Genomic DNA, 27,662 nt, shown 5'->3' with positions numbered 1-27,662 from the left:
TATTAAAAATACACCATCAAGCCTCTCACTTCTCCAAGCTCTCCCTTTGAAAAATTTATATTTTTCATATAAATATGAAAAATGCTGATTTAAGTTTGAAAAGATGCAGCTTCAGCCAAACTGACTTACACCTCCACTGGTAACAATACAAGAGGAAGAAAACCGAAGTGATTAAAGAAAGAATACACTATCAGGGCCCACCTATATATTCTGATCTTTATCATCAAATATTGGTTCTCATTTTGAGTGACACAACTGAGGTATTAACCATCACAGCAGGAAAGGGTCTCACCAGGCTGATGAGCAGCATACAGAATAGTGTAAGAAAGATTCCAGACTTGAGATGTGGGATTTGGAATACCCACTTCGTATCTTTTATTGAAATTGCTTAATACTTTATATTACACTATTTTGATTCAAAATGGAGTTTTTATAAAAAGAAACCATTGTTGAAACTGAATAAGCCAGCCAAAAGGAACAACAAAAAGTTTCAAAAAATTCTGACCAATGCATGTTCTTGTACAATGCTTTGAAACCCTATAATTGTCCATAATTTTATTTAGGAAACACCTGGAGAAGAGCAAGACTGCTAGAGAAAAACTGACTTGCATTTATTACCAGCAACATTTCAAATCAATAACCGTGGCCAGGATCATAGCATATGGACTAGAAATTAGGCTATCAGAAAATATTGGCCCAAATTTATTTTCTTGAAATTAATACCAGTGAGAGGCATTATGTAGACTAGGGCTCCTCTAGTCCTTGGGTTTTTCTTGGTGATGACAAACTGGGTAGTGCAGATTGTATTACAGGAACTCTGCCTCTACATGCTTGAAAACTCCGGTTCTCTGTGCAGTTCGCCTAGTCCAGTCATAATCAAGGAAAAAAAAAAAAATCTTTGGGTGCTTGTCAGCTGCTTAGGCAAATACTGATGAAGTCAGTCATATGACCAGTACCAAAAAAAAAAAAAATTCCATGCGAAGAACAGCAACCACTTCAGGCTAAAGCTATACAGAATTGTACCTTTCAGTCCACACCTTTGAACCAATGATCTGTTTAAATTAGAATGGATATTCAAATTTACAGGATATATTCCAAAATTTACATCAAATCATCCCAACACACTAAAGTTACACTTTTCCTTGTCTCACAATGGGTGAACCCATATAAGAATACCCTGCCGGCAGGAAGAACACGTTACTATTAATCAAACCTGAGTAGTGAGGATCAATAAATACAAGGAGTTAAAACAATAGTAGTCAGATAACTTGAGTCTCAGAAGCCAGGGGCTTCATGGAGCCTTAATCCTTTCCTTTCAAAGGTTTCTTTTTTTTAAGCAAGCATTTAACATCTATGCTGAGACTTAAAAAAAAAAAAGTGTCCTGGCTAGAGAGAGTCAACTAACTCAGCCAACTGGATGTCAGAAATCCAGTCATTACTGAACAGATCATTGTAAACAATCAAGAAATCATTCTCTTCTTCCCTTTTCAATGGTTTCTTGTTAAAGGCAAAATTCAGAAAAATCTTTCAGGTTGAAGTCCTCGTATTTGGTTGGAAACGTTGTCCCGTTATATATAATCTCTCTATATATATTTGATTAGGCACAAGAGGGGTTATTAAATATTCAACAAGTCCTCATCGCTATCATCATGAAAAGATGCTGTATTTGTAGAGTTCTGTGCCTGCTGCTGGCCTGGCTTGGCTATTGCTCTCCTTTCCTTTCTTCCATTCAGTAAATAAGATTTGTTATCACTGCCAAAATTGTGTAGCTTCTTTTGTGGGTGCTTGCTCCTGTCTAGTCCTCTTCCTGTTTCAATCTTTACATCTGGAATGGTTAACACTTCATCCTCACTGTCCAGGTCATCCACATGGAGAGAGGTAAAGGCTCCAGATGTAACAGACTTGGTAGCAATATGACCGTTCTCCTGCCCTCCTTTTGCTGTTCTTGGATTTGGTGCTGCGACTTCCTCCATAAGCCACTCTGTCTCATTCTCATTAGCTTCTTCTTCACTGTTTATCTGCAAGAAAAGAAAAGAGGAGACTGCATCTGCCACTCACACACTGATCTCCCCAGTTGACAGGCCCCACAGCATATACGCCTTGGTTTAAGGTAGCTGTGAGAGAGTAAACACAGCAAGAGCATCACTCTTCACTGTGCTGAAACAGACTTTTCCATTTCACACTACTAATATATATATATATATATATATATATATATATATATATATATATATATATGTATGTATGTATCAATCAGCTATGTGGCTTTCCTGGTGCCACACCATGTGGTTTCCATGCACTAAAGGAACTAGGAATTAGGGGGTTATTTATGTATTAACAAAAGCTTCATATTAAGAGAACTCGACAAGAAACAAATTTGATTATGTCACTGTATTACCTTTGTATATTTGTAGGAAACACCAGATGATCTTCTGCAGCAGTTTGTGATTTTGTTTATTACAATTTCCCTAAACAAAGGAAAGAACACTACATTAGGAACACTATATCCACTTACTAGCCCTCACTTTTCTTCACTGGATTTTTAACATCAATATAAAGCATATCAACAAATGAGCTTCAAACTATCACATTGACCCTGAACCACTCTATCAAAATCAAGTCTGGGATGGTGTACATCTTCTCCCTTGCTACAGCTTCAAGCTGACTGTTCTGAAACCCCTATGGCCTTCATAGCTAAGGGAAAACCCTCCCAAAAGTTGTCTGGAAAGCAGAAGAAAGTTGTCTGGAAAGAAGAAGCAGGACTTGCACTTTTTCCTTGACACTGTTGTATGGATGTAGCCTGACTCCATGAAAGCAGAGGGATATCAAACACTAACAATATTATCATACTGTTTTATGCTCCTTAATGAGCAGTTGCCCACAAAAGAGGCTAGACCTACTTAGTTGTACACCCTAGCCTCTTTACATGGGCCTTCAGACAGTAATGGAAAATTTGAAGGAACCAGCAGTTTGACAGTTGATGATGCTGACAAATGAAAAACAGAACCCAAATCTGTTAAAGTTTACTCTTTCCTTTTCATTTCTGGCAGAAAACCAAGTCCCAACAAAAACTTCTGTAGCCTCTTAATTTCTTACCTCCTCTCTTTTTTGTAGAACAGCAAGATTATGAGACACGCAGTGAGAACAACCAGGAGGACGCTAAGAACAGCACCAACAGCCTGGCTTCTCCTTGAAAGACCTTTATGTATTTGGGTCTCCTCATCTGTCTGGTGCTGAGTGTTTCCTGGATCATTGGTTGATCTAGCAAAGCAAATTGAACAGACAAGATCTATTAAGTTTTGTTAAACTGGATTAGAAACAGCAGACTAAAAGAAGACATGCCACACCATCCTGTCATTCCAACCTAACAGCTGTACGAACTGCATTTAGGGGATTTCATCTAAGTAAAAAACAACTTGAAAAACACAAATATATGTACTGTGCCCTACATCCCAGAATGCTATCAAATAGTGCATGAAACTGCAGTCAAGACTGCAGAGCACAATTAAGCACTCCAGAGCTTATACAGCAGCAGTTATCCACACAAAGCTGCTGTTTTAATCAAATCTGCCACAGAGCAAGTTGCAACAGCTACAGAAATTATCTACCTTTCATCTGACCATGGCACTACACACACTAAATTCCTTCAACAGGTTTAAATCAGAACCAAGAGCCTGCCTGTGCTTTCAAGCTAGCAGCCAGAAAGTAAACACTCCCAGAAACAGCCACTCCATCTTTCACAGTGAGGCTGCCTACCTGTCAAGAACATTGTAAGCATCTAGACACGCACTAATCAGTAGATTTACTGATCGTATTTAATTGCAAAAATACTTCGTTGTTCCTTGAAGACCTGTAAATGATTTTCCATTCCAGGCTAAAGATGTGGGCACATAGAGAGGAAGGCCAGTCTTTCTAACAGCTTCAAAGTTTTCCAAACAGTAAGGCAAGTGGGACCAAACACCACATCCACAAACTGTTCCTCTCAGTAACATGAAACAGCATGTTCTGTCAACTACAGTAGGTTTTACTTAGTGAAAACAATAATATTAATTCCACTGTGCCTCTCCAGCTTTAGGTCCAGATCAGTTTGGCAAGCTTTAATTTAGTAGTCATGTGCCAAACACTGCACAAATGATCATCAACTTATCTATAAGCCTACTGCTTTTTTAGCTTTTCCCTTTTTCCCAATCACTGTGACAAATAAATACAAAAAAGCCTTTCACTGAGAAGTGCTGACAAAAGCTGCTTTCAGAAAAGTCAACTACTCACATTAATGGACACACAGCAGATGTGTACCAGGTAAATAAATACTGGCAATCTGCTGTCTCGTGAAGGAATTCAGGAATGCCTTCCTTCGCTTCTGGATTGCAGTGGAAGAAAATGGTTGAAGACACAAACTTTGATTTATCTTTACCACATCTGGAGTCAGATGAAAATATGACATCCAAATCATCATCTACAATGAGAAGAAAAAATTGTAGTTTACCTCATGCTTGAGAACAATCTGTAAAAACTAGACTCTGGAAAAAAGGTAACTACCTAAAGGAAATACTTGCTTATGCAGCACAAGCACAGATGAAAACAGGAGATGAAAGTCTTCTATCTTACAGTATTTTTACCAAAGTCTTTCAACTTCAAGTCTTTCAGTCTTCAAGTATCAAGCCCTAACCCCTATTAAAGCCATACTTGCAACTGAGCTTACACAGACAAAAAAAAAAAAAAAAAAAAAAATCTAAATGATGCTAGACAGATTTGGATAGCTTTACAGAAATGGATTAGCATAGATGTTGTGAAGCAAGAACTATTTTCTGATCAAGCAATTCACAGAGTATCAAGCAATTCTGTCTGGTGAGCAGGTACTTACCATCAACGTAATATTTGGCATTTCTGGCAGAACCAACTCTCCGAACACGCCGTTCGTTGGTTTTCACTTGGCAGATGTTTGCTCCAAAGCATTCTGGGAAACTTGAATTTTTTATACCAGAAAGTTGAATTTGATACACATATTTATCACCATTTGTCCGTACATCACCAGAAGCTGTGTACAACCTGAGGAAACAAGAGGAAAAATCTGTTTTCTACGTCTAAACTCACAGGTTGGGGGTATTCCCAAAACATACTGGCAACAGTAGTAGATGCTATCACTGGTTGATTCCAGAGCAAGCTGAGTGATATTTAGCATAAATATAATCCTTAGCAAGCACTGAAAGCAGATTTTTCCAGCTATGCTGCCCTCAATGTATGAGTGAACATGTAAATACCTCCAGAGGTTTAAGATGATATCAAGACAAAAGCACGATTCAGTGGCTCATACACCCTACTGACTGTGAGAATAATATGGTGCGCTCTGCAGCTATAATAAATGGCACAGTTCAGCAGTCTTCTCCAGAAAGGTAACTAGTTCTACCGTTCTGTTGTTTTGGGATTTGTTTGAGGTTTTTTTACTCACTTGGAATAAACATCCCCTAAAGAAAAGTTTTTCCCAGTTGCAGGATTAATGACTGTTCCGTTCACCACCTCTACCTCCTGCTGCTTCACAGCGCAAGCTGCACGTGTGTCCCACGTGATATAGTAAGCACAGTTTTCTTCATCAAACCTACCAAATAAAAAAGAGAGCTGATGATTCCAGGAAAGAGTAACAAGTTTTTAGCATCTTGAGAAAAGGAAAAGACAACTGCTAACCCACACATGACAATGTCCTGCCTAAGCATCACACCTAGAGTAAGCTAAAATAGTCAAGTAGCACTCAAAAAAGCTACCTGAAGAATTACATTGGATTTGTCTGCAGTTTCATGATTTTAGAAGACCTGGCTGCACCTGAACTTCCTACTGAAAATTCCAGAATTCCCATAGTGTATCAAAGCATTTGATTGATATATTTTAGCTAGTAAACATGCCAGGCTGCTTTTTTGTAGCACGTTAAACCTGCCTTTTATTTAAGCAGGAGAGATATAAGCTAGTGTCCTGGTTCTGGCCACAACAGGGAATATTTTTGCAGTAGCCAGGAAGGGCCATGGCCAGGACCCATAGGTTATTCTATACCAGTTCACCTCATTGCAAGGGACAGGGGGAAGGACATCTTTTGTAGGGAGTAAGGGTCCCTCCTGGGCCAAGAGAACATGGCAGAGGGACCCCAGTCATGTATCGTCATCTTATTTGAATCATTCAGCTCCTTCTTGTACCCTCTGTCATTGATGTTGCTGCTGGTACTGTTTCTTTTCTTATCTCATTTCTGTTTCCAGTAAATTGTCATCTCAACCCATGATCTTTGCCTTTTGGGCCTCCACTTGTCCCCTCCAGCCTTTGAAAGCGGAAAGGGGGTGGGGAAAGCAGCGTGTACTTTCAGTGGGCACACTGAATTAGAGAATACCATTCCTAAACTATGACAGCTAGTCAGACTGCTGCCTAGTTCTTTGACTCACACAGAGCATTTCATTCAGTTTTCCAATTCTACAAGCAATAGAGAGTTAATAATACCAAGACTAAGCAAAAAGTCCTCAAGCTTTCTTAGTATTTGTGATCATGCACTTAGACCTTATTTTAGAGGTCTTCTGGTTAAATACACCCTACAGAAAATGTTCTTTAATAAACAAATTTTGAACAGAGTTCAAAATGACGTTGGCTACTGATACTGAAAACAACAGCATCCAAGCCCTTGTCAGATCTAATTTGGAAGAAGAATGCTTAACTTTTTTCCCCACAAATTTTAAGATAAATACAAAATACAATGTTTATGGAAATGAACAATTGCACAAACTCCACAAGACCCTATACCTTGCAAGTACAGACCATAGATTATTTTAGGGACTGTCCAATAGAGCAGACAGTCCCCGAACTGAGATTTAAGGGTTTACTAGAGAGGTACAAAAGAATCAGCCATGAAAATCAGTGATATGTAAATTTATTACTCACCTCTGCAGCATGGGCATGCCAACTGTTCTTGCACATTTCAGTTCTATAATTGTTGTTACTTTCTTATTTTTCCTACATTCTTGCCCACTGGAATAACTAATATACACTGTATCACCTAGAAGGAAAAAATGGTGAGGATAGACTTTTGTAAGCAGCTGTCAGAAATTTCCTTTGCTCATTCTTGAGACTTCCTTACTTCCAGCACTCTTTTTCCCTGCATTGACCATAAATCAATTACAGTACTTCAGTAATTTGAGGCATTCACACTACTGATCATTTAAAAAACATAGGCAATACGTGTCAGTATTTTTGTAAATGGATGGGAAATTTCCCTGAGCACCAATATGAAAAATATTCCTTAAACTAGAAACTTGAGTAGAGATTATTGGTTTTCATTCATTTTCCTAAGACTGGAGCCAATTACTCATCCTTCACAGGCTGCTTTAATTGAAGAAGTAGTAGATGCAGAGTAAGTCTTTTCAAACTGGATGAACAAAAATTATTTCCCCTCACAACTAGAGAATCACAGACTGGCTGAGGCTGGAAGGGACCCCTGGAGGTCATCGGCCAATGTTTTCTCATGTCTTAAACATTACATTCCTTTTTTCATTTTTAAACAGAAGATTCACAGATAAAAATATTTCAAAATAAAGGTTTCAGCACAATTTAAGAACTGCTACAGCCAGGCTATAAGATTTAAGCCTTTCATCTCTAGCTCTCTACAGGAACAAAAAGTAACTCTACCTGTCACATTCAGCTTCTGCGTATGAACAAGTCCAAGAACTTGAACATCTCCATTGTTGCTTTTCCTGCAAATACTGGCTCTTTCCGGGCAGCCTGTGGGTCCCTCATGTACCCTCTGACAGAGGTTCACATAGTACCTACACAGCACATGGTAGACAAAACTTCTTTAAAATTCATTTAGGCTAAATTGAAGAAGTGATACACAAAATTTAGAATCTTCATGGCAAGCTAGACATCTTGGAAGAAACTAAACCTCAAATGAGCTGACAGAATAAAACATGTACTAAGGTTTGGCACATTATTTCTAACTATCATTTTCAGGTAAAAGACTGCAAAAAAAAAATTTGATTTTTTACCAGATGAGGTCACTAGTTAATTTTGACCTAGGTCCAAACTAGAAATTGGAAGACAGTCAAGAAATGTTCCAAAGGGGTTTTTTTATAAAAGTTATATTACTACCCTAAATTCAGCATCTCCTTGGAGTTATACCAGTTACACCAGATATGTTAGAGCAGAGAACTGCTAGCAGGGTGGTGAACAAAGAGTTTTGTTACCCCACAGTTTGTCATAAGTTTAGAATTAGATGCTGTCATCCTTGCCAGTTCATTTCTATTTCCTCACTGAAGGAGGGAGGCTGGAGAGGCTGATGACTTCCTGACACTCAGATTTTCCACTATGCTAATACATCAAGGAATATGGGTGAAAAGCCCCAGTTAAACATCAGAAAATAAGTTATAAAGTTGAGTCAAAAGAAAGTAGCTAAGTAATTAAGACTTTTCTTCAACAAGAATAAAAAAATAGCATTTAAACAACAAAATCAGATTTTTAAGATAGCAGTTCAAATAGAAAGTTTTACAATAGCTTTTAGTTTAGACATATTCATCCTTTAAAAAGGGTTACCAATAGAGGGAAAGGGTGAGAATGAAGAATGTGATTATTCAGTCCCTTCAGATAAAATGGGTTCCTTTCTCAGTTTTTTTGTTTTAATTTATATGAAGCGTTAAGCACTGACAGTTTTTAGACACTGAGCAGGGACTAAACAGAAATACAATGCCACATTACAACTGTACTGATAAGCAAGCTGCTCCCTATGAGTTGCTCATTACTCACGAGTTCCCATTGTGGAAAAAGATCCATGATCCTGTCAGGGATGAGAGCATTCTCAAGTCATATGTTCTGTGTTTTTGGACAAACTTGCACTCCATTTTCTTGGGAGGACAAACAGCTTGGGTCTTCCATTCAAATGTGACAGCACAACCAAGAGTCTCACTGAGAAGGTATGGGCTCCCAATACCAGCATTTTCATCACATGTGAAGATAATGGTAGATTCCTTTCTTGCAGTTGCTATGGGTTGGTAAAAAAAAAAAAAAGCATATTTTACAAGAGGCTTGCAGGCATGTATGGATTTCAGCGCAGTTAAATCTGTGTTAGCTGTGACCCTTGTACATAAAGTATAGGAAGTACTTACTGTTACTACAGAATCCCCACTTCTCATCTCCTTGGTAGTTTTCAGTTGTAGCACACCATGGCCTATTCTTCCCTTCTGTAATACATTCCTCATAGGTCTTCCCTTGGTACTTGAAGGGGAACACACAGAGCTCTCCCTTGTCAGTCACTGAGAAGGAAAAGTATAATCTCATAACTACACACAGTAGAATAGGAGGCATATCCATATTTGGAACCTTATTCAAAGCTTGTACTTTAATACTAAAGAAAGGTCAGTGGCAGACAACAGAAATACTGAAACATTGAATTTAAACCCAATTAGAAAACCAGATATAGAATACAATTAGCTACAATCATCCCTACATAAAAGTTGCAGCATCTCTTCCAGGGGAAAACATGTTGATGTTGCATATTAGTATGATGCTTGTGATTTAGCAAAACCACATGATTCTATTGCTATATCTAAAATCTACGTTGCTTCTTCCTGTCACAACAAAACCTCATATTTTAAGGGAAAAATATCCCAATAAGTTTTGAACATAAAAATGGGTCTGCTCTGATCTCACCTGGAGGGCACCGATCACCTCCTGTATATTGCAAGATGACTGTATCATCCTGGTGGCTGTAGTCCATTCTCATTTCCTTTATATTTCCGAAAGATGACATGCCACTTTTAGATGTCAGACACACTGCCCCATCTCTGCATTTTCCCTGGGGCAAGCCTACACTGCACACACCAATGTGGTAATTGTTGGATCCAGAAAATACCTGTGTAGACAATCAGAAGCATCACAGCAAGCCTAGAGTCAATATAATATCACACAAGTGGCTTCATAAACAAAGTCTCAGCCAGCACTTGCAGAATGCAGGAGGAAAAGGTACCTAATTTTGCAAATCTGGCCTTCCTTGCTATGACAAAACTGCAGCTAAAGCACACAGGACCACAGATAAAATATGTTCAGCAGACCTGCTTTCTCATTCAAGATTCTGTCAAAGGTGAAGATTTCTCATTCATTTACCCGTCACAATCCATTAACTTCACTCTCAAAAGCATTAAAATGTTATACCCTCTAATAATATTCCCTCTGTCAGAAGCCAACCAAGTATCGATACTGACCACAGCACATTTCAGCCTTTTCTCACGCAGAATGCTTAAAAGAAACCCTTCCTGCAGTTTTAAAATATTGATAGCAATAGGCAATTACAAATTAATAAATAAATGTCACACCACAAGAAAGCATTACCTCAAATGATCTTCCAGAAAGGCTGGTCAGGTTAAACGTATAGTGTAGCTGTTCATCAATCACAGAGCAACCTAAAGTTTTCACTTTATCAGGACACACAAGTGGAGTTTCCCACTCAAACACAAATGTACAGTCAACTTTCCTTATCATCTTTGGCTTACCCTGTTACCAAAGAACATAGGAAGACACAGGATAGTAAGTTTAATTTTTGGAGAGCTTGTTGTCATCTCTGCATTTTCCCCCTTCCCCAATAGTTAACCTCAGTTACTATCATGGCTAGACTCCATTGATTGTAGCACAAACACTGTATTTATAACCAGTACCAAAAAAACTTTCAAGAGAAGTGCATTCCACCTAGCTCCAGAAAACAATCAAGGTATACAAGCTGTCATCTTAATTAGGGTTGAGATTTTGATGTTCAGCTCAGTTGCAAGCAGCAAAAGTGTGAGAGCTGTGCTTCTTAATGGCAGAGAACATGAAGAAATTTCACTGAGTTAAGGTTGAGAGAGAATACTATTTACTTTATCATGTTTTAAACTAAAGTATTAGCATGGTCTGTGTAATATTTAGAGCTGCCTCAAGTTTCAGCTCATCCCCTGTGTTGATGGAAAATAGTTTTATCATCTTTCAACAAGCTCTAGTTTGACAAACATGTCTAAAGTGCTTCTCTACAGTTTGTTGAAGCATTGAAAAAATTCAAGAAATGTTAGATTCACATCACCATGCAAACTCAATTTAGCGTTCGGGTGTTGCCACAATAAAAACATAAGTAATTACGTGCAAATTTTTTAACTTGCATGTGATTATGGAAAAGATTACAGCATAGGGGGAACTCTTCACAGTAATACCTGTACAGTTACACTGGTTCTTGTGTTAACTTGAGGTATAAGTACAAACTTTAGGATCTAAACAAGGTGCAATAGAGCATTAAGTTTAATGTCAGCATTACTTCTGTGTAATCTGATCCTTGAAATCATCAGAATCTGTTACTCTCAAAGTTCATGCACTCAATAAAACTTTGGCCAGGCAAGAAAACAAATATGATACTTCTTGAAACGAGTCCATTTGTACATTATAGAAAGAAATCCTTGACTTAGTTTTAAACAAAACTAACACTGGTTACCACCCATTTCCCATAACACTCCAATATCAATGTAAGTTTAATAGATGTCTTACCAGACTAGTTCCTTGGCTGCAGTGAAATATAATAAGAGAAGTATAGTTCAATCCACTGTTTATCTGACAAGGAGTAGTGCTGTTGTAAGTGATGTAAACTTCATTTACTGCCTTATTGAACTGGGGAGGTTGAGTAACACGACCAATATCCTACACAAGCAAAAATACATATTAACAGAATTACAGGACATACCCAGATTCCAGATCAGCCCAGTGATTCGAATCAACTCACATTCATCTGTTTGGTTTCCATGGGAGTACAACTATTGCACTTTTGAAAACTGCATTCTATACTCAAAGAACAGCCATTACATTTCAATCCTAACAAAACACAAGTTGGGCAATTCAAAACAGTTTTTGACTAAGCTTGACAAAAGCCATCTTAGAGGTTGATTCTTCATTACATCAACGTGCCAAATTACCAACATATCACTTAAAAATAGCATTAACAATGGAGTAAGGTCCCTAGATGAATGTGGAAATTCGTGGAAAACAATCACAGCTTTTTATGTCTATCTTCTAGAGCCTGCAAACAAGTCCTCAAAAGCAAAAGTCTAAATCTCCCAAGGTAACGACACAGACAATTAGTCAATCCTCTGTAACACGCTTGCCATTAATGTAGCTGTCAAGTTCTTACATAAAAGACCTAAGTACATTTTGGAAGCAAACTAGCACGTAGACTGCTTCCATTTGTAACAGGCTATTACCAGAATGGCTATGACATTCTGCTTCCCAGTGTCTGTATTTGGAACACACCACTTTGGCACACAAATTTTTTTCACTACATGAAAAAGATTCTCCGGAGCATTTTTTATATTTATCACTGTATTGAATCTTCTGACATCCAAAAAGATCACTGGGTTCAGTACAGGAAAATACTCCTTCATAGGAAAAAGCAATAAAAAGGAACTTTGCGGATTTTAATTCTGCATTCCATTTCTTTAATCCACTGTCAAGCCTCTGGTTCAAATCAGGTCTCTAGGCAGGGATACTATATTAAACTATTAAGGAAATGCACACTTCAGTGATTCCTGGCTTAGTACTTACTATTGGCGATTCATTAACAGGAACCATGCAAACTGCTGTTCCAGGAGGGCAATTGACATCTTTGATAGGATTGAGAGGCTCACAAATGTTGATGTAGAAGTCTGGAGAAACATCTGTAATATCTTCATCCACAAATGCCTCATAATACCCAGTGCGATGGATCAGAGGAGACAGGTCAATAATGGAACTGTCATTCATTACTGAGCACTTCACCTACAAGAAGGTACATTTATTGCTCTTATTCTTTTATTACTTACTTTGATTAATTGACAAACATCTTTTCCTTCTTGGGGCCAGAAGCATGACTACATTTAAGAGTTTCAAATGTAAGCATTTGAAAAGTTTCAAAAGCAGCATTTGTTATAATTTTTGCTTGCCTATGGATACTAAACACCTACGTGCAGCATATGAAAAACATTGATCATTTAAACATTCTTATGGAATGGAGTCCCTATCAGAACAATACCAAGACAAAGTTCTTCCAAACATATTCCAGCATACATAGTCACTATGACTCTGTAAGATCAGGCCCTGTGACTTCCTCTCCTCATCTCCACCACCTCCAACAAACAAGCTTGATTATAACAAAATAAAGTTTGTGTATTTCAAGTTGATGGCTTGAGTACTACCTTTCCTCAGAACCAATTTCACACACTCTGAACAAGCATAAACCTACTGAGAGTCTATGAAGAATTTGAGAAATCTATTCTTGTTTAGATATTGGAAAAGGAGCAACTAACAAAATTACCATTCAATTTCAGGACAAATAATCATTGTTGCTACCTAGATATCATCACACTGAAGTAGCTTGGGTCACTGTGAAAAAAGGGATCAGAAGTGCACTAAGGACCATCAAATGGAATTAACAGGCTAGAAAACACAGTGGGGTTGGGTATTGTTGATTTGTATTGCAGCATGGTACACATTACTGAAGGGGAAACCAGAACTGTGTGTAGCTGAAGGAGAGGATGTGACAGCTCCTGTCAGAGAGAGAAAAATTGGAAGATGTTTTTCTAAATGGAAGCAAGAACTACTGTAGTATTGTAGAAACAGTGATGAGGAGGAAAAACAACTTGTTGCAGATAATGATGGTCACACTAGAGGTAATCAAAGCAGTAAAAAAAAATGATTAGGCAGATTCACAAAAGAAAATATTCAAGTATTAAGAAAATACCTAAATTAATCCAATAGTTCATTTAGCCTTCTATTCCTAGTGCTGCCCTCTACTCCATGCACTTACCCTCTACTGGTCATCTTTAAGTAGCTAAAATTACCTAAGAACTACCTCAAAGCATTGACTGGAGCACCAGTTCAACTAAACTGACCAGATTACGTTGTTACAGCACATGTCGTACATCAGAAGCAGATTTTAAATTCACGCTATCAAGGTTTATTGGGTTTTGCACTGAGCAAATTGAGCCAGCACTTGCCTGGCCTCTAATCACTTATCTAGAAACAAAGGCTATTCCCCATGCACAGAGGTGCTATCCATCCTCAAGTCAACCTCAGCTCTGCTGGCCTGCTGCACTACAGGATCTTCACCATCACTTCCTAACATTACATCCTATGGCTTCTATTTGAATTGTACAGAAAAGCAGCTAAACAGGTTCCACAAAGGGGTTATTCTCAAGTGTTAGAAGTTTTAACCTGGCTCAACGTGTGAAGCAGGAGTTTGTCAAGTATTGCTCACCCCTGTGGAAAATGTCAGTATGGAAAGCATTCAAGAACTCCTACATGAGATTGGGTGCTGTACTAGAGGAAGAAACTTCTCCCTCAAGGAATTTAAAATATACTGCTATTTTATCTAACCTCTCTCAGAAATTTTAAGTCCCATGAGTGTTTTCTGCAAAAATAATTCTTACCTCTTCTTCACAGGCCAAGGAGGTATGCCAAGAGAAGTAACTAGTGCAAGTTTGCTCATCAAAAGACACAAAAACAGGCCGGCTCTCATCTCCTGCATCTGACTTGCATACAAAGCTAAAATAGCTTTTATGCTTCAGTGCAGGTTCTGCAGGGCAAGGATCTCCATCTTCATAGACAAGCTTTAACACCTGATCTTCATAACTCAAAGTTTTACTCTGTTTTCCAGCATTAACTGGTTTTTGGCCACCTGTGATGCAGACGGCTAAAGTGGAAAAAAAAGAAAAATAAAAAACCAGATCAGGTCTGATGCAACTGCCCCAAAAAATTGCACCATACAACATAAACAGCAAGAAACTTAAGATTTTAGTGTCACTTTAATTTTCCTAAGAAAGAATGGCTTTGTCACACCATCCAGAGGTGGCATTAAACTGAGCTGAACTGCACTGATACGAAGACCAAATATTGCCTTTTTTACCTCATCAACCAGCTAAATGTACTGCACCTATACATGCTTAAGCAGCCATACAGCAGTGTTTGGTTATCATTTTTCTGAAAACCAAGCAATTAACACAAAATGTCAGACAGATTATATATAATTTTATTAAGATGTCTCTTAAAAACCAACATTTTCTTCTAACTCCACAAAAATAATTTTCACGACAAGCAATATTCCTATTTTAGCATCTAAGATGCTAAAGTATTATTTCATGTTTAATTTGACAGAAGAGTTAGTAATTGAACCTGCAATTAAGCAGCTTTAAAATCAGTTAATTAAGCAGAAAGTTAACTTCTACTGATGTTTCAGAAGTACCCAGACCAGAAAAGCTAGAAAGAGGACTGGCAAACGTTTCAAGTGTAGACACATTACAGCAATACATCACTATGAAGTTCACTCTAGCTGGAAGACTGCAATGTCTCCATTTTCACACCATCTACATGCAGTAGAAGCACCTACACTCCTGCCCTCATGTTCAAAGAAATGCCCATTTAGTTCTTTAGGAACTAAAGGGACTGGGACTTGAAGTGAGCCCATGTGAATAGTGTTGGGTAAAAATATATGGCCTTATTTCCTAAAACAATTTTAGGTTCTTTTCCTAGTTAAAACAGCCACCAGCTGTTCCCTTCATTCCTTCTGCATTTACAGTAAAACATCACCTTTTACAGTCAAGTTGAGCATAAACACTTCTTTTGGTTGCCCTATAGTCAATGATTACAGTACCAGAGAGGATAAGTTGCTTACCAGCTCCATTAGTACATGAACTTTTAGCTTCAGCACAAACATTCAACTCAATTTTTCTGTTGTGTGAATCACTGATGGTATAGCCAGACTCTCGCTTTAATGGTGTCAAATCAAACAGGTGGCCTATAGGCAGATCAGGGAGAACAATTTAATCTCTTTTTCAGATTCAAAATCAAGACATTACTTTGTATTATAAGCTTTCAGTAACTTAACTTAGTCAGAAGGTTAACCAGACCCTATTTGCCTGCTAGCTTAGAAAGGTTACTTATTCACATTAACAGTGAAAAAAATAGTTTTGAACTACCAACTATTTATGTTCCAAGACATTGCAGTACAAGAGATTTCTACCATCAGTAAGCTTGTCAGTCACTATCCAGAGGACGTGTCATGCTGCTCTTTTCTAACAAAGTCCCTCAAGAACACAAACAGTAGTGCTGCTTCCAGCAGCCTCTGCCACATGCAAAATCGTGATGCCTCCTCCTTACCTGTTGCGGGATTGGTTACCCGACAGTCATTTTGCACACTGCTTTTAAGAGGACATGCAGCAGCAGTGAACCATAAGAAGGTATATTCACAATCTTCAATTGCAGTTATAAGTTCTGGCTTTGATTCCTAAACACAAAAGAGGGGACAGTGACATTTCTATAGAGTGTAAGATTCCATTCCAACAGATTTATCCCTGCAGCCTGTAGTTGAGCTCAGTTCAAACACCAGTCCTAAAACCTGACAGATCATCATGGTCCAGTGAATTAATCCAACTGTGATTATTTCAAATACACAACAGTACAGAATCATTATCAGGAGAAATAAAATTAGTGAGAGGAGAGCTAAAGGTAGCCTAGGGCAATAGAAAATCCAAAAGGCGATTCAAATCTCATCAAATGGCAGAGTACTTAATGGAAAGGCATACAGATGTGCAGGAGTTAAGAGCTACACAGCCAATACCATTATTTACTACTTGAAACACTTCCCAACCTGCACTACATTCATCCTCAAGATGTAAGCAGATGATCTGAAGCTATTACAGATGACACAATTTGTACTAACAGCACATACAAAACGATCTCTTAAAAACTGCTCAATATCTAAAATGCAAGTACTTATAAGTCCTTCTGCTTGCATGAACATATAAAATCCCAGCAGAAGGAACCTACTTACAATTTGGTTTTCATCACACTTGAGGCGCAATATTGTTGTTTTCTTCCGCATTTTATCTGGACACTGATCTCCATTAACATATTTCAGGACAAAAGTGACGTTTTCCCAACGAGGACCATCAGCCACTTCCCCAAGATTGGTACATTTTGTACCCTCAATGAGTGAGGCAGCAGCATCAGAAGAGCAGGAACCTATACAGATAAACAAAAACTGCATTATTACTCCAAATGTTAGTAAGGTGTACTTGCCTGGAATAAAAGTCCACTACTCTACTTTCAGATATATCATGGCTGATCTATCTCCAGGCCATTGTCCAAACCATACTCATCACGGTGTATTTTCCCCAAAAATCACAACTAGCAGCAATGGTCTCACATCACTAAAGGCCATGCAAAAAGTAGCAGCAGCTACCACAGGGAAAGTAGACTACTACAGAACGGAAGGCTACAGTCTGGCCTTGCACTGCACAAAATGTAGAGTCAGTCAGAAGATGCCATAGGGAAATTCTGAACTGATTGTTTCAATCTTTAAGAGCTATAGCAAACTTTGGATAAGGACAGAACAGCTAGAGTGCCAAAGTTATTAAGAGAAGAGCTGCTAGTGAATCTCACCCACTAAGCAGATGGAAATCAGGCTCAAAATCTACCTTTCCCTCTGGTGCTAAAATCACACCACTGTCTCCACACACTTTGCTTTGTGATTTATTTCACTCAGAACAGCCACCAGCAGTACTGTCCTACCACTTGCCTTCCCTAGCTATACGAAGACTATATTTGTATTTTGCACTTACGTGTAGCACCATACGGTACTAAGGGCTTGCAGACATTAATATAATATTTCTGGGTAGTAGAAGCAGATGTAGCAACAGCCTCCCAGTTCTCTCTGTGTCGTGTCAGGGATGAAAAGTCATAGAACCTTCCTTCGTCATCCCTACACAAAAGATTGAAGGCATACAAAATAATCAAGCATTTTAAAGCTGTAATTCTTAAGCTACTACAGTAATTTCAACCTGGTAACTCTAAGCAGAGTATTACACTGGAAAAGAAGTCTGCATCAGACACATCAGTGTCTGCATCAGTGGTCCCCAGAAATGTCAAATTCAGTAGAGGGATATATCACTGCACCAGAAATTGTCCACATGCACACAGCTCTCGGCGAATGCAAGAGCCAATTCCAACTTTTAATTCAAGTATGTTGGCTTTCAGTGCATAGCAAGGATACACACAGTTCAGCGCACTGTTTTATCTTAGGGCAGAGACCTATAATGAGGCCAGATGTTCAAATTCTGGGACAAGTATTAGCCACATTTGACCCCACATTCAATCTTAATGAGCTATTACTTGGTTGTGATAGATATCAATGACATCTTTCCTGAAGCATTGTTTGGTGAAGTTCCAAACAGACAGTTGTTGTCTTATTTAAATTAGCTATTATTAAGTAACAAGTAGTCACTTGCAACAACCTAACATACTCAGCATTCAACCATCAATAAATACATACCAAACAGTTCTTTTTTTATTATTTCCCAGAAGAATCTCAAAGTTTGGGTTTTTTCCCCACAATGATGTTAGTTTTCAGAAGCACAAATTGAAAAAGTTACTTAAAATATTATACATTGGCATTGAATGCTACATTAGTACTGATCAAAACACAATAGATAAAGGGTCAGTGTTGCACTGAATTGCAAGAAGGCTGTATTTGTCTCTCAGCATACAGCTCCATTTTAATTTTGTGAAAACAACTTACTTGTAGGAACACTCAGTAGATTTCACAGGTGGGCAAGCATACTGAGTATGCCATTCAAACATGTAGGTGCAATCTGGGGTTTCCTTCAAAAATACAGGCTGAAAGAATGCAATACAAAATTAATTTGCCTTCTCATTTAGACGCATTGAAATAATGAAATGTCTCAGATGTGCCTCAGGAAGATCCAGGAACACATATATTATCTTAGAGCCACACTATGCCTCTGACCAGCTAAAAAGCATGGCTTCTCCCAAACCTGTGTTTATCCACATTTCTGATAAAAGGGCAGTCATTTAGGAATTTCTGCCTCCCCCATGAAATAAGAAGAGCGAAAGTAATTCTAGACACCATTGTTTAAGAACAGTAAGGGAATCACAAATACAGACACCAAAAGCAAGTAACCAGTTTATTTTAGTCTGACCATGTAATACTTGCTTTCCTGCATTCAACCTTCTACCTTTTATTTCTTACAAAGAAACAGCTGTTATTTATGGAAGAACATCCCTTCCCAACTTCTCCGAGAGCTGTGGTAATGACAGACGTCCCTTAAAGGAACAACATGCACTGATCTTTCTGGGCAATGATAAAGGTATCTTCCTTCAAAATATTCTTCATTTTTTTTGTCCCCTCACAGGACCTTTGAATCACCTGTCTAATCTGTAAATGATTTATGTTCATGTTCTTCACCCTAACCTTCCATACTTGGAAAAAGAGGGCAACTCTGCAGGACAGTAGATACAGGAAGCATGTTTTGAAACTAACCTCAGATGTAGTCTTGTCACAATAGAATAATATAGCAGTTGATCGTTCATATATTTTATGACATTTCTCTCCACTGGTGTAATTAATCATTATTAAACCATTTTTGAAGGTAAGTTTGTCTGTACGTAAGCCTAGAATAAAAGAGTTGAGAAAAGTCAACAGCTACAGTAAACACACAACTACAGTAATGCTTCTGACAACAGGGTCACATAAAATGCACAATGAAAGAACAGATAGACAGATTTACTATCTTTGATTTACTCAACCTTCCTCTAAAACCTACAATCCAGTTATTGAGGGACTACTACTCCAGCACAGTAAGGCTGAGCTCATTCGTAACTGAGGGCCAGGGTAGCTACACATATAACATTTTATCTGCACATTGAGCAAAAGCAATGAGGTGCTTTATCTCATTAGACATAGTAGCAAGAACACTTCTTCTATCATACCCTGGTTAATCCTCCTGTTTCCTAGGTTTGTTTAGGTAAGTGCAGTACCTGCTTCTTTTCTGAAACTAGGGGTCGTCTTCTTTACTTGACACGATGCAACACTGTGATGATTTCCATTGCAAGGTTCTTTTATTTCTCCACAAACTCTGAAGTAGTAGTCATACTCATCTGTACTCACTTTGATGTCTTCATTAGAAAGTGGCTTCAGGTTAAAAATGTGACCATATCTTGGATCTTTCACCTGGCAATCATTTCCTTTAAGGAGAAGTTAAGAATTTAAAATACAACTTTTAAGATCTATTAGCCTTGCCAGATACACTGGGGACAATTAAAGCTTACTGGACAAATAAGGCCACAAAAATGAGTAGCTACTTGAGGGCAGTGACACTGAAGAATCACCTTAGTTCAGCTAAGCAATTCATTGTGGGAAGTCACCAATATCAGAACTATGTGACTACATATAAATGGCACATTTCTTTTACAACTGCCAGTAAAGCAAGATGCAAAATTTACACTGTAGTTCAAAAGCTGTCTCAGAGTGGTCTCAAGTTATTCCTTCAGCTGCGCTGAAGGTTAAGTACAGAATCAGAGACAGTAAGTCCAGAACTTGCTTAATTATCTGGAAAGGACAGCAAGATCACAAGATCAAAGCAAAAGGTGTCCTAGATGTCAGTCTTGTATCTTCTTTTAACAACTATGGAGTTTGCTGAGTTAAGAAAATAATTAGTCATAGGAAATAGTTACTCCAGCTTAAAATCTAACATAACAGAAGGTTTAGGAAAATTCTAGTTTCATGAATCTACATTAGCTGACACACTTCAGTGACTTTGCTGTTGATCAAGTCTTCAGTTTTAAAGTGACCCTTTGCTCAATATTCTGAAGCTTTTTAAAAAATCATCAGATTGTATCAATTGAACATTATGCACATCTCAATCATCCAAGCTGGTACCAAGCTAAAGGCATCAGTTTTCCTCCCTTCAAAAACAAAATCCAATCACCAGTGTCCTGCACAGTAATCACGTGCTACAGAACAGTAGTTTGTGAACATTCCTCATGCCATATCCAATCATCAGCAGTTTCAATAATGTCTAGGACCGCTGAGATGGATCCTTTACAGGAAGTCCAGACATTTTATAAGGAATTATCTACAAGTTGCAAAACAAAGCCTGAAAAGGAAGAGAAGATGCCTACACACTCCATCTTCCATCCGAGAGACAATCAAGTACCAGAACTAGAACTTGTGATTTTTTGTTGCACATCCTGGAGTCAAATACAAACTAAGACTCCTCCACTGGCCTCTCCCCCATTGTCTAACTAGGGTCAAGTTAAGTCTTGCTTCCAGTCTTTAGTAGGGGACAGGGAATGACTCGCCAGGCACAGAATCAACTCTGTTCTCATGAAAGCTGATGCTTTAATATTTACTAGCAAGTTTGTCTTTGATTGAATAAGGTTAAATTTTGTTTTGAGAAAACAGTATTATTACTCTATCTTCTTTCCCTAGATAAGCAAGTACATTTGCCGGTCATCCTAACTTGGACTTTTAATATTAGATAGGATTTGCAGTTATAGTTATTTTAAAGCTCAGAATAGACATTCCTCCACAAGCCAACACTTTTTACAGAAAGATTCACAGGGCAAGAAACCAACATAGTTTCATTCAAGTATTTATTGCTTGTACAGTTTGATTGATACTTTAAAGCTCAAATAACTACACTTACCTTCTGCTCTGTGAACAGGACATGCTGCCAAGGTCCTCCAAACAAAGACAAACTCACAGTCATTCTCTTGCTCCAGCACTGGTGATCCCTACAGAAAAAAGCCATACGAAGGAAGTTTACTAATAATTACTCTGCAAGTCTCAAAACATACATGCATGGCCTTTTTTTACTGCAGTTGCACAGTTTAAAATTTCTACTATCAAATTTCAGTATTCATGTTCAGCAAAGAGCTGCTTTTGGTGGCTCACAGGATTCCATGATAACTCACTATTGTTTTCTACAGGTTCAGTAAAACAGACAGAGCTTTATTAAGAAGAGACAAGGAAAAATCGAGTATGTAAGACTTTTTAGAACCAGTCTCCCCATTTTAAGAGGAGTAAACATAGTCTATTTCAGTGCAAGCACTACAACCCTCATTAATAGCAAGCAGAACAGAAAATGACCGTTGTTTGATCGCACTGGAAGATGATACGTGTAGAGTAACGCTGATTGTCTTTGCAGGTGTCACCATTCAAGTACATAATGCTTAATGACCCATCAGTAGCAGCCTGGGGGTTTATCTGTATGACTCCAAGGTTCTTGCTCCTATCAGCGTATTTCACACAAGATCCTATGGCACCACCTACAGGAAGAGAACTGGGTTTAAGTTCAAAGCTTTGACAACTAGAGTTAAATTGATTGTAAAATAATGTAACAGGGTAGCTTTAAGAGAGCTTTGAAGTAAACTGTCTCAAACTCCTGAAGCAGAACACAACACACACATATTCACCAATACAGTTAGAGACATTGTGTACCTCAAGCCTTCGAGGAATAGAACAAGTTACTCCTGCATACCAAAATCTTTGAAACTGCACTAATTTATCTGGTTCCACAGACTCATAAAAGACGACAGTTCAGCTAAATATATTATACTGGCTAGAAATGTAGTAAGACATGGCATAAGCTTCTCATTCTGGCCTCAGTCAGTTAAGAGACTTCAACAACATTTGACTTTCTATATTAGTTTCAGCTGGGTTGAGCTAATTTTCTTCATAGTGGTGAGTATGGGGCCATTTTGTATTTGTGCTGAAGACAGGGTAGATAATATAAATTTTTTGTTACTGCTCAGCAGGCCTTACACAGAGCCAAGGCCTTTTCCACTCTTCCTACTGTCACATGGCAAGGGAAGTTGGGGGTGCACAGGAGGCTAGGATGAGACACAGCAGGGGCAGGTGACTCAAACTGACCAAAGGGATATCTCAGAGCATATGACATCATGCTCAGGATCTAAAGTGGGGGGAAGAAAGAGGGGATATTTGGAATGATGGCGTTTGTATTCCCAAGTCACTGTTACGTGTGATGCAGCCCTGCCCTCCTGGAGATGGCTGAACGCCTGCCTGCCCACAGGAAGCAGGGAATTAATGCCTTGTTTTGCTATGCTTGTATGCCCAGCTTATGCTTTGCCCATTAAATTGTCTTTACCTGAAACCACAAGTTCTCACCTTCACCCTTCTGATTTTCTCCCTGATCCTGCTGGTGTGGAAGTGAGGAAGCAGCAGCATGGGGCTGATTGCTGGCTGGGGTTAAACTACAACACTTTCCTATCTTCTTTAAAAAATAGTAATAAAACCACAGATCCTGGCAAATACTGCCCTCAATGCAATTTTCCCAAATGCATTAATATACATATCAATGCAAGAGTCCTGATAAGCATTAAAACTGCTCTCAGTTTGCAGACTCCTGACATATGTCACCCAGGTCTATGCTACTTCTGCGATAAATGGACAGGAGGTAATAAATCTTACTAAAATACCCAGGGACATCATTCTGACTGTAAGTTCTTGCATCAGAAGACACAAGTTAAGAAGCACTTGCCACTTGGCTTACCAGGACATCCAGTCACGTAGGGCAAGGGCTTGCAGACATTTAAGAAAAATGTTCGCTTTTTTGCTTCTTTTGAAGTGTCTATAGCAACCCATGGCTCACCCTCTTTGCTCAAGTCACTTAAGTCATACTCATTGCCAGCAGCATCTGGAAGAAATGCAGTAAGCTGAGAGAACTTAATACTTGCAGCAGAATTGTATTTGAAATTATACCAGTTTCACCGACAAATACACAATTCAAAATAATTTTCAGAATCACATTAGATATGCATTAAGAGAATGTACTGTTGCCACAAAAACCTCACCATGCCAAATGCAGAACATAGTTCCCCTGACAGTTACTTCCCAAATGTAACTTCTCCACAATTCACAGGTGAATTTTTACAGGCATCAATACTAAATTAACTCATTTCCTTCAGAGCTGGGCTGAAGCAGCATCAGTCACAATAATGATTAAATGTTTTCAAAGTAATTATCAGCTTTCTAGTGTATACCATAATGTTTTAAAATAGCTTCTTTCCCTGTTTTTGTAAGTTAAGCCTGCTTCAAACAACTTACCTCTTCTCCCACCCTACAACTTCTACAAAGATTTTAAGTCTTAAAAATGTCATCACAATAGGTATTCCTAAAGCCCTCCACTGAGCAGAAGTTTGCTGTTCAGTTAATCCTTCCAACATGAGACAGAGCCCATCTAAATTCCAGGTACTTACCTGTAACCTGACAATCTACAGGAGCAGGAGCACAAGCCAGAGCTGTGTGAAACTCAAAAAAAGTATCATGGACTTCCAGTATGCTGCTTATCTCTTCACGCACAAACTTAAGCTCTCCAGGATATGAATCATTACAAATGAAAGTCACTCTGAACATGTCTGATGTTCCTATAAAACAAACATTTATCTACTGATGGTTCTGTTTTAAACATCTGAATTTATGTTTAAGCTAATACTTGACTTCAAAATTTTCTAATAGTTTCTTATTACTAACTGCTTCAAGACTAACACTACCTTACTGCTCATGGGGTATTAGCTATAAATATGCAAGCTTTCTTTAGAGAGCTATGAAAAATTGCCCAGCAGCCACCACTACCTCTATAAATAGGAGACCAAAATGCCTTGACACATTTCAAGAACATAATTACCTTCCTGACCTTTGATCCCTATGTTTTTTGATATACATGAAGAAACAGAAACCCTTTAAAATATCACAAGTGGTAACAGCAGACATCACACAAAGTTTTGTGTTTGGGGGTTCTGTTTGGTAGTAAGAAGTTCAGTGTAATGACTGCAGAAGAAATAATACTGATCTCATCAAAGCAGTATATGTTAAGTTCTGTTTAGTCCTCAAAAAGTGACAGAATTATGTCAGGGAGTAGTATTTGTTATCAAAATGCTTAGTAGCATCGTAAAAATTGTAGAACCTCTCAAAGCAAAATACCTAAGAGCTTAATCACTGTTACATATTATGTACAAAAATGTCACAGCTAAGAAAATAAGAGATAGCATCCCAGCAATTTGTACAGAGGACAAGCACACCAAAGCATTTGAGATTCCTGAATCCAAAAGCCAGTTTTCCCCAAGGTTTTTTGCTCTTAAGATGTCATGTTCCTTTCTATGAAGCTCAGTTTCAGTATAATTGGAGAGCACCTAATATTAAAAGACTAGATACACATTTTTCATTCATTTTATCTGCAAAAGTGACTTAAATTCATGAAGTAGGTGTACATGAAGTATTAGAGCACTAATTCAAAAAATTACATACAGGAGAGTATAAGCTTTCTGAAAACTGACCTTTCAGATATGAAACAACTTTAGAGAGCATTATCCATGGAACTGAAGCTAAAAGTTATTATTTCACTTAGAAAAAGAACCTGAGCTCATTTTGTTTTCCCAATTTGACTATCCATTTCTCCATGCATGGACCAGTATTTTTCATCTGCTAAGGAAAAACTGCTATACTGTATTGAGTCACTTTCCTAGAGCACATGCATTACTGAAAACTGAACCATTACCTTCTGCATAACTATTTCTTCCTAAAATTTCCATATGAGCCAGCTTGTTCAAGTAATTAATAGCAAGCCAAATAGACTTCAGTATATGAACAAAAGAAGCAATGAAGACCACTCACACTAAGTTGTTACAATACACTGTGTATTTTCTGAACCCACCTGATTCCACACGAAGAGGACCTCTGTAGGTAAGAGTCAGAAACCCTTCACTGGACAGATAAAGGGTTTTGTCCAATTCCAGTGGCCTCACAGGCATCAGATTTTCTCTTTCACACCCAGCAGCTGTTTTACCATTGATTTCACCACAATACGGTAAGTGTCCACAAATGTTTAGCTAGAAGTTTTGAAAACACGTAGATGTACATAGTATGAACTGCATCAGAAAAACAAGGTCCACATAGCCATCTCCACATCAGTAAAACCCTTGTCAAGAACTATTTCAAACAACAACACAGTTGTCTTGCATCTGGGAATGACAGACTATAATTCAACTATAACACAGTAGGAGTATCCTCAATCTTTAGATGACAGGATCCACAAATTCTCCCCAGTAGAAGCATAGGATGTGGTTCAGCAAGTTTATTCCTGACCTAAAGATACCACTATGGTATTATCTGTGACAGCCCAGGATTACTGACACACGCAGATTACCACTGATATGGACAGACTAAATGCCTTTCTAGCCTTTCCCTGTTAATTTCTTCAGAATGAGCAGATAAATTGGTAGTACACAACAGAGCCCATAAGGGGAAAAATCACTTCAAAAAGGCAGCCTCCAAAGTGTGGCTACCTTATGTTCACCAAGAACCAAAAGCTTAATGCTTTTAAGACCATCTAAGATGAATGAAGTTATCTTTCATTCCTTCCCTCAACCACAGTGCTTTCCTGCCAACTCACACTTCCTGAGAGGACCGAGTGAAAGCTCCACTAAATCACTAAGCAAGACAAAAAAAAAAAAAAATGCAACACCAGAGCTCATAAACAACAGACTGTACAGTCAAAACCCTTACCGAGAAAGTCTTCCCATTGCCAGTAACTGTATAGCCTTGCTCAGAAGCCAACGGCTGCAGGTTGAACAGAAAGCCAGTGTTTGGATCTCGCACAGAGCAGGACTGGAAAAAAAAAATTACAAAGTTATTTTCTCTTTCTGCATTTCTTCTGTTTAGATTTTACCTCTAACTTGTTTCGAGAGCCAAAGCAGTGATTTGACATATTCCTAGACTGCATAGCAGAACACCAAAAAACAGCTCTGGCAGTAGCTTCATTCAATTCTTTTGTATATTTGTTCAATTCTTTTTGTCCACTGAGATCTGCTGCACCAACATATCGAAGTGGAATTTAACAGATGGCATCTATCACATTAGCTAAGAGCAAGGAAATTTTAACTGAGGGTTGTCTTTACACTAATGCGTTTATGTTGAGACCTGTAAAGTAGAAGCAATTGAGTAGATTTCACAGAATGTTCTGCATTGGAAGGACCCATAATCATCACCGAATCCAGCTCTTTAATGTATGGCTCATATGGGGATCAAACAGGGATCAAACTTTCAACCTTGCTTTTATTAGCACCATGCTCCAACTAACTGAGCTAATCTCAGGGTTTAGTGTGAAAAAAGGAAAGTCTTGTCTGATTATCTGCACAAAACAAGGACAATACATATCCTTACATAAAACTCAATTTTACTAGCAGCATAGCAAGGGACTGAAACATTAAATTAAGCATTCAAGAGCAAGTAAACTGTTCTCAAAAAAAAGTGTGACCTGAATACTTTGGTCAGAAGTTAGACCTTTCAGAAACACTTCAAAATAAAGCAATAAGATATTACAAGACTACATCATGACCAATTTAAGACTTCACTTTAGTTAGTTTTATTCAACAGCCATAGCAACTGAGAGTGCTAGAAAAAAACACTGTACATTGAGATTACAAGTAAGATTTACGTTCTTCTTTCTCACCTGAGAATCATCTTTTGTCTCCCTGATGGGGCAAGCAGCCTCAGTTTCCCATAAGAAAGTAGCCACACAATCCAGAATAGCTATAAACCGTGGGCTGCTACTCTGGAAACAGATTGCAGAGGAAGACCAGAGTAAGTGTAATAGCTAACACCTTGTCATGTTTGAGATTCCATCTTATGAGAAACTGTCAGGTTCTTCTAAAAGACTTCACTACAAAGGCACACAATTCCCACCACACTTTCCTCTCCCCAATTTATTCTGAACGTCATCATTGGAAACTTTGTCTAGTTAAACACTTATCATGTCACCCAAGCATTAGCCAAGAACTGAATC

The 27,662-nt window shown here is 38.2% G+C and overlaps 1 protein-coding gene across 1 annotated transcript in view; it reads right to left on the bottom strand.

Moving 5' to 3' along the window:
• Positions 1 to 334: 334 nt before the first annotated feature.
• IGF2R (insulin like growth factor 2 receptor) overlaps positions 335 to 27,662 on the bottom strand; it is a gene marked incomplete at its 5' end in the record, with an annotated part of 57,632 nt that continues 30,304 nt past the window's right edge. Inside the window, 29 exons of the mRNA XM_083856138.1 lie at positions 335 to 2,018; positions 2,399 to 2,468; positions 3,097 to 3,261; positions 4,270 to 4,456; positions 4,865 to 5,049; positions 5,450 to 5,596; positions 6,913 to 7,027; positions 7,657 to 7,793; positions 8,767 to 9,001; positions 9,126 to 9,272; positions 9,670 to 9,871; positions 10,348 to 10,509; positions 11,524 to 11,673; positions 12,571 to 12,783; positions 14,433 to 14,695; positions 15,674 to 15,796; positions 16,159 to 16,285; positions 16,832 to 17,022; positions 17,622 to 17,761; positions 18,578 to 18,675; positions 19,340 to 19,470; positions 19,837 to 20,043; positions 21,507 to 21,594; positions 21,950 to 22,128; positions 23,373 to 23,516; positions 24,079 to 24,246; positions 25,533 to 25,707; positions 26,384 to 26,485; positions 27,330 to 27,431. Coding sequence (XP_083712264.1) covers positions 1,617 to 2,018; positions 2,399 to 2,468; positions 3,097 to 3,261; positions 4,270 to 4,456; positions 4,865 to 5,049; positions 5,450 to 5,596; positions 6,913 to 7,027; positions 7,657 to 7,793; positions 8,767 to 9,001; positions 9,126 to 9,272; positions 9,670 to 9,871; positions 10,348 to 10,509; positions 11,524 to 11,673; positions 12,571 to 12,783; positions 14,433 to 14,695; positions 15,674 to 15,796; positions 16,159 to 16,285; positions 16,832 to 17,022; positions 17,622 to 17,761; positions 18,578 to 18,675; positions 19,340 to 19,470; positions 19,837 to 20,043; positions 21,507 to 21,594; positions 21,950 to 22,128; positions 23,373 to 23,516; positions 24,079 to 24,246; positions 25,533 to 25,707; positions 26,384 to 26,485; positions 27,330 to 27,431 — 4,755 coding nt within the window. The 3' untranslated portion in view covers positions 335 to 1,616. The remainder of the gene's footprint in view (positions 2,019 to 2,398; positions 2,469 to 3,096; positions 3,262 to 4,269; positions 4,457 to 4,864; positions 5,050 to 5,449; positions 5,597 to 6,912; positions 7,028 to 7,656; positions 7,794 to 8,766; positions 9,002 to 9,125; positions 9,273 to 9,669; positions 9,872 to 10,347; positions 10,510 to 11,523; positions 11,674 to 12,570; positions 12,784 to 14,432; positions 14,696 to 15,673; positions 15,797 to 16,158; positions 16,286 to 16,831; positions 17,023 to 17,621; positions 17,762 to 18,577; positions 18,676 to 19,339; positions 19,471 to 19,836; positions 20,044 to 21,506; positions 21,595 to 21,949; positions 22,129 to 23,372; positions 23,517 to 24,078; positions 24,247 to 25,532; positions 25,708 to 26,383; positions 26,486 to 27,329; positions 27,432 to 27,662) is intronic.

Source organism: Zosterops lateralis, assembly GCF_965231275.1.
Source record: "Zosterops lateralis genome assembly, chromosome: 3".
NCBI classification, from domain to species: Eukaryota; Metazoa; Chordata; class Aves; order Passeriformes; family Zosteropidae; genus Zosterops; species Zosterops lateralis.
The sequence above is the reverse complement of the archived record's forward strand: the minus strand, read 5'-3'. Positions and strand labels throughout refer to the sequence as shown.